The sequence below is a fragment of the Schistocerca serialis genome, chromosome 3 (assembly GCF_023864345.2).
Source record: "Schistocerca serialis cubense isolate TAMUIC-IGC-003099 chromosome 3, iqSchSeri2.2, whole genome shotgun sequence".
NCBI classification, from domain to species: Eukaryota; Metazoa; Arthropoda; class Insecta; order Orthoptera; family Acrididae; genus Schistocerca; species Schistocerca serialis.
The window spans coordinates 808119407-808132423 of NC_064640.1; the positions used below are offsets into that span (position 1 = coordinate 808119407).

The following is a 13017-nucleotide window of genomic DNA, read 5'->3' on the forward strand; positions in this document are numbered from 1 at the left end:
CTTAAATTCTTCACTATCAAGATATAAAGTCATGCAACCATTTCTTCATTTATAAGACAGAAGCAAACCCAAATTCCATGTTCAAATGTAATTACAAACTACAACAATGATGATTTATTTCTGACATGAAAAATTTACAGGACCCTTAAACAGTTCATTTTAGTTGTGACATCATGGTGACTATTACACTGCTATTACATTTCAGTGTTAACACTATGTTCAGCATACTCCTTGTTCCTACATACAGATAATACACCGACATGTTTCCATCTTTCATAGAGATATTAGGCCACCTACAAAACCTGGCAATATGAAACATGGAATTAATATAGAATGTTAAAAATATTACTTTAAAATCAAATTAGTAAGAGATTATCACTAAAAGTGTTACTTTTGTGTTTCATGTCCTTCAAACCTACAAATTCATTTCATGATCATTATTTTGCAAGGCTGATTTGCCAGTTTCTACTCCTGAGTGGGTTTACAGAAGGAAACTAAGTCCAAAACACATTCAAACATGGATATTCACTGTTTTAGTCCTATTTCAGGATTACTAAAAAACTTTACTGAATGGTCTTTTCTTTTTCACACTATCCTCCAAATATCTAACTTTAAATACATCTAGAATTTTCCCAATAATTCTTTTACAAAAATATTCCATATTAAATTACAAAATGTGTATAGCCAGTAGCTAAGATTATTTTCGAAATATCCCATCTCCATAACAATGTTATGTTCTACTACTGAATGGGAAAGCATATCTGCCAGTTTTGGACATCATAATTTATCAGGAGGTGGGTGGGTCTCTAGGACATTTTGAGTTATAGGACCCAAGCAGTCCCTGGCAAACTGTGCACCTGTAACCAAATTTTAAGGAAAAAACACATCAAATTAGGGAAGTTCTGAAAGTGAGATTTCAACCATGATGATAGTGTAGTTCTATGAACAAAATTGCAACAAGTTTCCCCATGTGAAATTCCCCGATTTCCAAACAAATTTTAGCACTTCTCCCTGACAAATTTTGAGATCTCTGGTGTAAGTAAAGAAATAAGTTGACAAAAAATGCAAGGATTTCTGTATTTCTGAACATGCGAGCAAAAACTTTAAGTACTAGCACCAACATCTTTTGTAATGAACTGTTTTTAGATGGAGAAAGCAAGCCAAATGGTAAATATGTTTCATTGAGACCACTGCCATTATGTCAATAAAGCAAAACACATTTGATGACACAAATACGCATTTTGTTGGAGTCACAAGACAGATTTAAAATACCTTCACTGCTTTCAGAAATAAGCTCATAAAATGTAGGCCTCTTGAAAGAAATGTGTAAGGTGGAGAAGAGCTGTATAAACCAACACTATAGGTTACTGCCAATACAACGTTGCTTCTATTATGTTCATTATTGTTGGTTACTACCTACTGTGTTGTGTCTATTATTCTACAGGTATTGTATTTTCTTCTTCTTCTTTTAAGAAATACACAAGTACATAAAATTGGCAGTGACTGCCACAATTTTCTTCTTCTTATCGTCCATACGTTGAAAGTGCCAGAATGTACTAGAATAAATAATATCGCTGTAAAACTTCACACTGTACAATGCACTTGTGGTGAGACAGTCACAATTCCTGAAATCCATCACCTGTGGCCTCTGGCCTGCCAAGGAGCACTACAGTCCTGGGTCCATGAGTAAACCATGAAAATCCACTGCATTACGCCACACACTACCAGACAAGGCCTGTGGGCAGATTGGTGAGACTACTTCTCACAGGCACGGCCTGCACATTAGTGGGAAACTATGGGCTTCAGAACAGCAGGTCCAATCCGTTAGAGATACCCATAGAAATGGCCTGCAGTTTTGGCCTGTCATGGAAGTCCATTCGTGTGGCTAGCTATTCACGTGCACAAACACCATGTCGATGAAATGAGACCGCGGTGATCACCCACACAACAGACAACTTGCGCAAATACTCTGAGAATAAATACTAATGAGGACAGGTAGCAACTCATCATACAGATGATCACTGAGCCACAGACAGGCACATAGAAAAGACAATCACACTCTCACAACTAAATTTTTGGCCATAGCCTTTGTCAGGAAACGAGAGTGCACACACATTCACACAATCACTCAGACAACTTGTGCAAACATGACCGTTGTCTGCAGCCACTGCATCAACAATCTGTGAATCAGATCCAAACAAACCACTCCTCATGCCTCCCTGCCTCTCATCAGCAGCTGCTACACTAGCACAAAGCAGTGGTGGCAGCACTGACTGCAAGCTGAGGGGAGGGGTGGGAAGGAGAGAAGCAGTAAGAATGAGAGAGTAGGGAAACGGAGCACATCCTTAGCTGCACCCAGCCGACGACGCAGCATGACATCTCAGTACATGAACAATTTCATGCTACTGAGACAAAAACGAGATTTTTCCAGTGTTTTCTCCTTCAAATTTCCAAGATGCATTTGAAATTCCCTGATTTCCAGAACTTTTGGCAACCCTGATGAAGGCCACAGCGATTTTTTCAGAAATAGCCATCACACAGAAGAAACATGTGAAATTAATCAACTTCCCAATGGCCAAGACAGCAGATCCCCTGGGTTCTAAAAAGAATAATATGTGGGGGAGCTGTCAAATTATTCTGTGTGAACATGTTAAGTGGTACATAAGTCAAATGACATGCATCACACAATAATGATGCATGGATCAGCAGCAGTACAGTCTCATAACTGAAAAATCTGTAGCAGTGAAGCAAGGCATATAAACTGGCAACTCAATAAATTAAGACAATGTTCATATCCCTCCCATAGCCTCATGTTTAGGATTTGGGTGGGGGTCAAGAATTTTATCTGGCAGACATTCAGTCGACACGGGGGCTTCCAATTTGACAATCCATGGACTCTTACTTGTATCTCCTCCTCCAACAAGAATTTTTTGTTCAAAGTCTTTAACACTAGGTATACCTACCTACACCTGTTATCAGTTTTAACAATAAGCCGCCTGACTCAATCCTTGTTTAGGCTACATTTTGGAGCCATTTCTTGTCAGGCTGAACAAATTTGTGACAGGACATGAAATTACACTCTGTTGTGTAACAGACTCTCCTTAATAATACTAAAGGTTTTCAGCTCCGAAATCTGAAAAAATGTTATGTACCAATTTCACGCCTGAAATTTAATACACAGTTTTCACAAAATGCATACTTAAAAATTTAACAGCTGCCATTAATTGCGTTATTAGGCAACAGAAAGAAAGGGGGGGAAATAAACATTTACAGCTTGCTGAAGTTGGTCTTTAACGATATTCGCCTTTTAACTGGTGTGACAGTTTAAAGAGTTAGACAACAAATCAGTATGTCTGTCATTCAGTCTCCATTGGGTACTGTGATTTTTTTCCCCTGACAGTGGCTTTCAGTTCTAGCAAAAGTAACTGTAAAAGTGGAAAGTCACACTGAGATACAGATTCCACGTTTAACTGCAAGCTTCTTGTCATCATTTACTTGAAACTATCTTAGCTGCCCCCCCCCCCCCTCCTCCTACCCAATACTACTACAACTACGACATCCAGACCACCAATTACAAAATAAGATGGTAGAAAATTTAGAGTTTAATATCCCATTTGTGTCAAGCTCATCTGGGCAGGAATGCAGGAAGAAACTGGTCACATCCTTCTATATGAACTGTCCTAGGAAAATTACTAAACTTAAATTAGGATAGACATTTTAACACTGACCGTCTTTACCAAAAGTCCGATGATTTAATCACTGCACCACATTACCTGGGCCCAGGTAAAAGACAGTTCAATAACAGTAGCAACTTTTTAGCCCGACTGTTCTAAAATCCTATAATACCATAATGTAACAATCAAATATCAATTCTGGACAGACTGTTACATGAAATTTCTCCTAACTGATTAATGGCTACATAGGTTCATAGGCAATAACACAAACAAAATTAATTGTTTTGATGAGAATACGTTACCTCTCAATGAAATATACTAATGATCATGATGACTTTTTATGCAAAGAATGACAAAGAGCCTATGTCGAAAGAAATAAAAGATCTTTCATGAACAAAATTTTGTAAAGCACACAGCCAGCCTTCCATAATTCTTATCTACATCCATACAAATGTTCCCAGTTCAAGAGTGGCGACTTACAGCAACAAAGAAACTTTTCCAAGGTCACAACTTATACAGTTAGAAAGCTGGTTATGAATTATGTGGCTTTGTTGACAAACAACAGCATTGTTTATTAAAGTTAGTGACTAAAAAGCTGAAGTGTGTTTGGCATTTGGCTAAAACTGGAAAGCAGTTATGAGATGTCCATTGCTCCCTACATTTGAGAAGCCATATTGGGTTCATTATATGTTGGTTGTTTTCATATTATAACTTGTGTGTTATGACTGTATGATATTTTAATGAAGATTTATCACACTAGGTGTGATGTGTTATAATTAGATGCCAATGAATGACATTAGTTGCAGATGTTCTAAGAAAATTTACTATGAACATTTTGAAGCATTATTTTGTATGTGAAGAGATGTGTCTTGTTACATTGAAGGTAGTAGGTTCGAAGGTAGGTGTGTCACTTTCACATTTGTAACACATTCTGGAAGTTTCCTATTCACGTAACAGTAGTATATTCTGCAATATTCATTGTTATAAGAGTGTGCTCTCTCAGTAATGAATTCCTTCGATTTTGTGAGTTCAGTCTGAGTAAAAATATGAAACTGATGTGAGTGAAACAACCAGCAATGACATTTATGTTGCTTCTTGTCATAAGTATTTGACCTTTTTTCTTCGACATGTTGCGATTCCTGAGGGTGTGATTAGGCAGGAACCTAAAAGTACAGCTTGAAGTGTTGCAAGTAAAATGCAATATATTCTTGCCTGTCACAAATTTTTGGCTATTTATTTTCAAATATGTCACAAGCACCAATGATGTTGTTAGGCAGGAACCTGAGAGCACAGTTTAAATTGTTGCAAATAAAACCAGGGGAAATCGTGTTTATAGTCTTCCTTGTCACTAATACTTTGACGTTTATTCACAATATGTCGCAATTTTAATGGGTGTGGTTGGGTATAAACCTAAGAGCGCAACACAAAATGACGCAAATGAAATGAGCAGCAAACCTATTTATAATCTTGCTTGTCACAAATATTTAGCTGCGGACAGATCCTGAACATTTCTTTAGTAAATCTGTCGGTCAAGACAGACTGCACCACACAAGTGAGAGATGTCACATGACTGCTGTCCAATTTCAGCCAACTTCCAGTAGCATTCACAATTTTTAGTCAACTGTCTATTGAGGACAATCAATCCCTAGCACTTTCCAAACAACTGCATTTCCTTTAAATGAGTGCATGGTCCAACTTGGAGCAAAAGAAATGTCAAAAGATCAGCAAAAAGTCACTACCAATTATCTTAGTATCTTTTACATGTTCAAAATTTTTAATGCTGTAGAACAGTATCAGTTGCAAAGTTTCAATGGAGACCTTTGATATCTCCCAGTACATAAAATCATTCAACTACTACAAACGGAAATGTGGTTGCTTTACACCCCAACTCTATAGCACTAAATGGTCTGCAAGATTTTGCAACTTGATACCTTTTATTTAATCTCTATAGTGTATGGAGCTGACAGAGGTAAATCTGAAAATGAGGCACAGATAACCAAGCGAATTAATAAACTGAAAAACACCTAACCAAACTTAGATATTGATATCAAGGATATGTAAAAACTTGAGACAAAACTAATTTAAATGATACCATTTTTCACATTTAATTCCTAAAACTAACTACTTTGCTGGTGATATGATCATATAATTTACATGAAACAAATGGCACATATCAGTGCACATTATGCAATTTTGAAATTATTATTACAACAAATTGGTTAAAAAGAGAACCATAATTATATTTTCATTCAAAACTTAATTTTTATTATCAAACCTTGTGTGCATCTACTCATATTTCATCATAATTGAAAAGGTTTGCAACTAATTCTCATTTAACATTTTACTGCAGACACTTAAGACTACTAATCTGAATCAACTGAGGTACATTTAACATGCTGTTTCTTGTTCTGAAGTTAGCTAAGCTGAACATCAAGTCCGATACTAACAGGCAGCAAGCATTAAAATAGTGAAATCGTCTACACTGGGAGAACGGTAACAGCTACAAACCTGGCACTCATATGGCAAGAATGCTATGTTGATTTCTTTCAATGTCTTTATCTTTTTGGCAGCACAAGATTTACATAATTCATTGAATAATTCCTCTGGACAGACTGTTAACAGAAACCAAAAAGTAAATTTGGAAGTTAACAACATTAGCAAAACTAAAGTAATTGATTTATCAGCAGTTTTTACAACTCGAAAAGCCCTGGAAAGGAAATATGAGTAATTCACTAATTATGCAAATTTTGCACACAATAAAAGCTTGAATATACACACCAGAAATATTACTTAAACTACACCAGCAAGCATGAAAATAAATACATGTAAAAATTAAATCACAATTTAATTTAAGAAGTTCCAAAAACCTCTGCTAAAGCAGCAATGAAGAAAAGTTACCTGAAATTCATCTTCAGCATTTTCTAGTAAACATTACACATATTTCACACCAACCAATAAAAAGCGTCATGTAGTTCCCACTCCTTAACAGCCCATGCTAAACACCCTACTTTAAGATAACTTTTATTACAGTCATGCTCTACAATAGAATGTACAGTACACTTACTAATATTACAAAAGAACAGTCTTCTGGCAACTGCCAATATATGAAAACAAAATAACCAAATTATTGCTACAGTAATCAAAAGGAACCACTCCAATGATTTAGGGATATGACTAACCTATCACATCCAACACATGAGCTACCAATAGTTTAATACATATCATAAACAATTTTTTCTCTCCTTATGGCACTGACCTCTAGCAACAATGCTAAACTACTCAGCAGGCCATGTAGTTCCACTCCTTCGCTGGACTATATACTAGGACAAGTCAACAGAGCTCACAAACCTAAATCCAAACTTCGAAAATTGCTAACACAGAAAAAGAAATGACAGAAACCATAGAATCAAACTGAACTGTTTCTTAAAACTGATCTGCCCCATGTGTACACATTAATAAAACTAGTAGTTTTGTGAGCCTGATCACATTAAAAAGTGAGAATTTCTGAAGTAGTATCCTGCCAAACATTTGATGGCTAGGACCGGAGCCAAAACATTGTATCAAGTGCTTCTGTAGATGCAAAAGCTATTTTAAATCATTTCACAATTCACACAAAATGCATGAATTTGTGCAATTTCTCTCACCAGTGATGGCAGGATTTATTCACACTTCTCATACTCTGTCATGGCTGGTCACTGTAACCTGACATTATGAATCTTTTCCGAACTTCATACTTAACTTCATTTTTTCCCTTCCTCAAGCTCAGCAACCAATATTTTCTCCACTTCTACTGTCTTGTAAATTATCAACTAACTTTAGTATAATTCTCGTCTATTTAGCAGTACGCAGGCAGAGAAGAAATAAACTGTACCTTCTACAGCCCAAGAGTAAAACTGTTCTCCTGTCTGTTGCATAAGCTAAATACCAGTTTTAAGGAAGGAAACTAAGAGAAGCATTTAACTGTTGGATACTTTTCAAGTCTGTAAAAAATCACAATACCCATAATGACTGTCTCTAATGAATCCAAACATGGATATCTGTAACAGCATGCCATTAAAAAGCATTCATGAATGTACAGATATGGTGCACGTGTAGCCCCAGAATCATCATCTCATGCGACAGAGATAATGATACACTGAGATGACAAAAAGTCGTAGGATACCTCCTAATCTTGTGTCGGACATCCGACTGCCCAGTGTAGTGCAGCAACTCTATGTGGCATGGACTCAACAAGTCGTCGGAAATCCTTGCAGAGATGCCGAGCCATGCTGCCTCTATAGCCGTCTGTAATAGCGAAAGTGTTGCAGATGTAGGATTTTGTGCACGAACTGACCTTTCGATTATGTCCCATAAACATTTGGTGGGATTCCTGTCAGGCAATCTGGGTGGCCAAATCATTCACTCAAACTGTGCAGAATGATCGTCAAACAAATCACAAACAATTTTGACCTGGTGACATGTTGCATTGTCAGCCATAAAAACTCCACCGTTGTTTGAGAACATTAACTCCGTGAATGGCTGCAAATGGCCTCCTAGTAGCTGAACTGAATAAATTCCAGTCAATGATTATTTCAGTTGTCCAAAGGACCCAGTCCATTCCATGTAAATGCAGCCCACACCACTATGGAGCCACCACCAGCTTGCACTGTGCCTTGTTGACAACTTGAGTCCACACACTAACCCTACCATCAGCTCTTCCCAAATAAAATAAGGAGTCATCTGACTAGGTCACAGTTTTCCAGTCATTTGGGTCCAACCGATATGGTCACGAGTCCAGAAGGGGCACTGCAGGTTATGTGCTGTTAGCAAAGGCATTCACAATGGTTGTCTGTTGCCATAGCCCATTAACACCAAATTTCACGGCACTGTCCTAACACACACACATTTGTCATATGTCCCATATTGATTTTTGTGGTTATGTTACACAGTGTTGCTTGTTTGTCAGCACTGACAACTCTACACAAACGCCGCTGCTCTCATTCGTTAAGTGAAGGCCGGTGGCTATTGCGATGTCTGTGGTGAGAGGTAATGCATCAAATTTCGTTATCTCAGCACACTATTGACACTACCTCAGAATACTGAATTCCCTAATGATTCCCGAAATGGGATGTCCCAAGCCTCTATCTCCATCTAGCATTCTGCGTTCAAAGTCTTAATTCCTGTTAAGCAGCCCTAATCATGTCGGAAACCTTTTCACATGAAACACCAGAGTACAAATGACAGTTCCAACAATTCACTGCCCTTCCATACCATGTGTATGTGATACTACTGCCATCTGTACGTGGGGATATTGCTATCCCATTACTTTTTGTCACCTCAGTGTATAAGAGCTGCCATGGAAGATGCATGAAATGAAACAGAAATGTAGTAGAAAATGCTTAAATGACTCACCAATAAACAGTGGAATATTCAGCTGATGCACAAATTCAAATTGACAGAATGATTGGTCTCCAGGAAATGGGTTTGTTGCATCATGTCATTTTGCCTCATACAGGGCGCACTTGAATAGAAGAGTGGGTACTAGACCACAAAATGTATTATCATGGTATGATCATCTTTTCTGTATGGCCATAATGGAATACAGAGCATCATCCACAGCATTCAATCCACACTGGAGAACTGCAGTCTTTGTTGATATGTCAACATAATGAGTCACAGTATTCTGCAGTATGCTGGACTAGTGGCATATACCACTGGCATAATTATTTCATAGTCTACGGATCCCACAAACAACAGTGTGCACTAGAATGTCCTCTACTGTGTCAAGTGGGAAATAGATTTTGATAAGACCTTTTTCAACCTGTTTTATAATGATGGCTTCTTATGCGTGAAGATACTACCATTACGAACATACACCAACTGCCTGCATTGTCGAGCAACACTGCTCAGTTGCCAAATGTGATAGTTTGGAGTGCATTTCGATAAAACATGAAATTCCAATTTGTGCATCAGGGGTATAGTGAACTGTAAGTGTTCCCTCGGGGGAATTTTAGTATGGGCTGTTCCAATTCTAGTGCCTGTGTGCATGCAAAGGGATATCCGTAAGTAGAAGCAGCAAACAGCTCATGCACTGGCAGTCAAGCAACTGAACCGTATGCTATGGGATTACAGAACATGGCCAAGAGCGAGCAAGCAGGGGTGGCCAAACAGGTCAGAAGCAGTAGAACCTCTTTCTGTGTAGTACAGGGAACACCTTTACACATGTAATGTCCTGTACCATCACAACAAATTCTAGCACGTGTAACTCTTGTCCTTGAGCAGAGAGCAAGTTTGTAAGTCAATCAGTTCTAATTGCATTTCCAAAGGTACACTACCTGGTGCAACTGAAAATGGAGTGCTAAATAATTTCAGTTCATTTTTTAGGCTATCAGATCCAGAAATATCTCAAAATTCAGACAAAGTTGCACAATGTTTTGCTGAAAATGTATGAAACCTGTCTGGAAGTGATCACAGAGATGGAAGATATTAAAAAAATGTTGTGTTTCCTTTACTAAGCTGTCTTTCAAATAAATAAAATTTATCGATTACTGCATTAATTTGACTGCACATGGAAACAATCATTATACTGTTCCCTATAAGTAATTATTTCAGTTATGCAAATGGCTCATGACATCTACCAAAATGGCTGTAAGCAAAGGACAAACAAGATGCAAACACTTTGCTATAGGTCCACTTTAAAGGTGCCCATGTTGCATGGGACTGAGTTGGAATAGCCTGCGTTAGAAACTGGGGTCCATTCCTCCATCAGGTGAACTCAGATTACACATTTCAACAAGACAGTTCCCTGTTACATATAGGAAGGAAGGAAGGAATATTAGGATATGAAGTCAATGCTGAAGTCTTTAGATGCGGAGTACAAACTCTGGGGAAAGATAGGCATGGAAATCAGCTACACCCTTTTAAAAGGACTATCTCGACATTCACTTTAAGTGAATTCCTTAACCCACAGGAAAGTTAAATCTATATGGCCAGACAAGGGTTTGAGCCACTGTCCTCCCAAATAAAGAGTTCAGTGTTGCATTCACTATGTCATCTTCCGGCATTTCATGTAGCACGGAATAAGCCAATTTTCCTTGAGGGACAATGGTACCATTGTTCTCCTTGTCTGTACACTTATCTCAAATGTTGTCTATTGAGTAAAGCTATCATAGTGTGACATTAAGAGTAGTCTGTTCATGGAGTGAGAACTGCAATAAGGGACACAACAGTGAGTTCAGCAGCAGGGCAGAAGACAGCAGTACTACAGTGAACAAAACGTAAGATGGATGTTGCACTTCCAGGGACTCTATGTAACAGGGCTTACAAATATAGCAGTAGAACCAAATAAACAGCAAAAATCACAGTGATGAGGCAAGCACATTGAAACTTTATACATTTTCCTAGACGAGTTGACTAATATATTGCGTATCTCACAAAAAGACCACAAAGGTAGGGAAATTTACCAGCAATCATTCTCACAAATCATTCATGAGTGGGATAGGACAAGGGGGAAGATACAGTGGTACACAAAGCACCCTCCACCACCACAGTCAGTCAGTTCCATGTTCCATGGATCATTTGAACAATTCTTTTAGTGAAATTATGTGGAACAAATCAATTTACATGTATAGACGATACACAAGTAGCGTTAACATTTATCAAGAGATTTTAGTCCTACTTATGTCACTACACATAAAAAACTAGTTTTCTTTTAACAAGCTACCACTTTCAAAATGGAAATTCATCTATAGAAGGATGAATTGTCTATGAGAAAAGATTGTAAAGGTGGTTGTTGCTGTTGTTGTTGTTGTTGTCTTCAGTCCTGAGACTGGTTTGATGCAGCTCTCCATGCTACTCTATCCTGTGCAAGCTTCTTCATCTCCCAATACATACTGCAGCCTACATCCTTCTGAATCTGTTTAGTGTATTCATCTCTTGGTCTCCCTCTACGATTTTTACCCTCCACGTTGCCCTCCAATACTAAATTGGTGATCCCTTGATGCCTCAGAACATGTCCTACCAACCGATCCCCCCCTTCTTGTCAAGTTGTGCCACAAACTCCTCTTCTTCCCAATTCTATTCAATACTTCCTCATTAGTTACATGATCTACCCATCTAATCTTCAGCATTCTTCTGTAGCACCACATTTCAAAGCCTTCTATTCTCTTCTTGTCCAAACTATTTATCGTCCATGTTTCACTTCCTTACATGGATACACTCCATACAAATACTTTCAGAAACGACTTCCTGACATTTAAATCTATACTCGATGTTAACAAATTTCTCTTCTTCAGAAACGTTTTCCTTGCCATTGCCAGTCTACATTTTATATCCTCTCTACTTCGGCCATCATCAGTTATTTTGCTCCCCAAATAGCAAAACTCCTTTACTACTTTAAGTGTCTCATTTCCTAATCTAATACCCTCAACATCACCCGACTTAATTCGACTACATTCCATTATCCTCGTTTTGCTTTTGTTGATGTTCATCTTATATCCTCCCTTCAAGACACTGTCCCTCTTCCAAGTCCTTTGCTGTCTCTGACAGAATTACAATGTCATCGGCGAACCTCAAAGTTTTTGTTTCTTCTCCATGGATTTTAATACCTACTCCGAATTTTTCTTTTGTTTCCTTTACTTCTTGCTCAATATACAGATTGAATAACATTGGGGAGAGACTACAACCCTGTCTCATTCCCTTCCCAACCACTGCTACCCTTTCATGTCCCTCGACTCTTATAACTGCCATCTGGTTTCTGTACAAATCGTAAATAGCCTTTCGCTCCCTGTATTTTACCCCTGCCACCTTCAGAATTTGAAAGAGATTATTCCAGTCAACATTGTCAAAAGCTTTCTCCAAGTCTACAAATGCTAGAAATGTAGGTTTGCCTTTTCTTAATCTAGCTTCTAAGATAAGTCGTAGGGTCAGTATTGCCTCACGTGTTCCCATATTTCCACAGAATCCAAATTGATCTTCCTCGAAGTCATCTTCTACCAGTTTTTCCATTCGTCTGTACAGAATTCGCGTTAGTATTTTGCAGTCGTGACTTATTAAACTGACAGTTCGGTAATTTTCGCATCTGTCAACACCTGCTTTCTTTGGGATTGGAATTATTATATTCTCCTTGAAGTCTGTGGGTATTTTGCCTGTCTCATACATTCTGCTCACTAGATGGTAGAGTTTTGTTAGGCCTGGCTCTCCCAAGGCTGTCAGTAGTTCTAATGGAATGTTGTCTACTCCCAGGGCCTTGTTTCGACTTAGGTCTTTCAGTGCTCTATCAAATTCTTCACGCAGTATCTTATCTCCCATTTCATCTTCATCTACATCCTCTTCCATTTCCATAATATTGTCCTCAAGAACATCG

General features: G+C 38.1%; 1 protein-coding gene across 3 annotated transcripts in view; it reads right to left on the reverse strand.

The window, feature by feature from the left end:
• The window catches only part of LOC126470660 (protein ROP), a 96737-nt gene that overhangs the window by 43549 nt on the left and 40171 nt on the right, over positions 1 to 13017 (reverse strand). Inside the window, exon 4 of one of the 3 annotated variants that reach the window (XM_050098651.1) lies at positions 6183 to 6286. The exons of the other annotated variants lie outside the window; for them this stretch is intronic. Within the exon in view, the coding sequence (XP_049954608.1) occupies positions 6183 to 6286 (104 nt within the window). The remainder of the gene's footprint in view (positions 1 to 6182; positions 6287 to 13017) is intronic. 3 annotated transcript variants of the gene reach the window in all.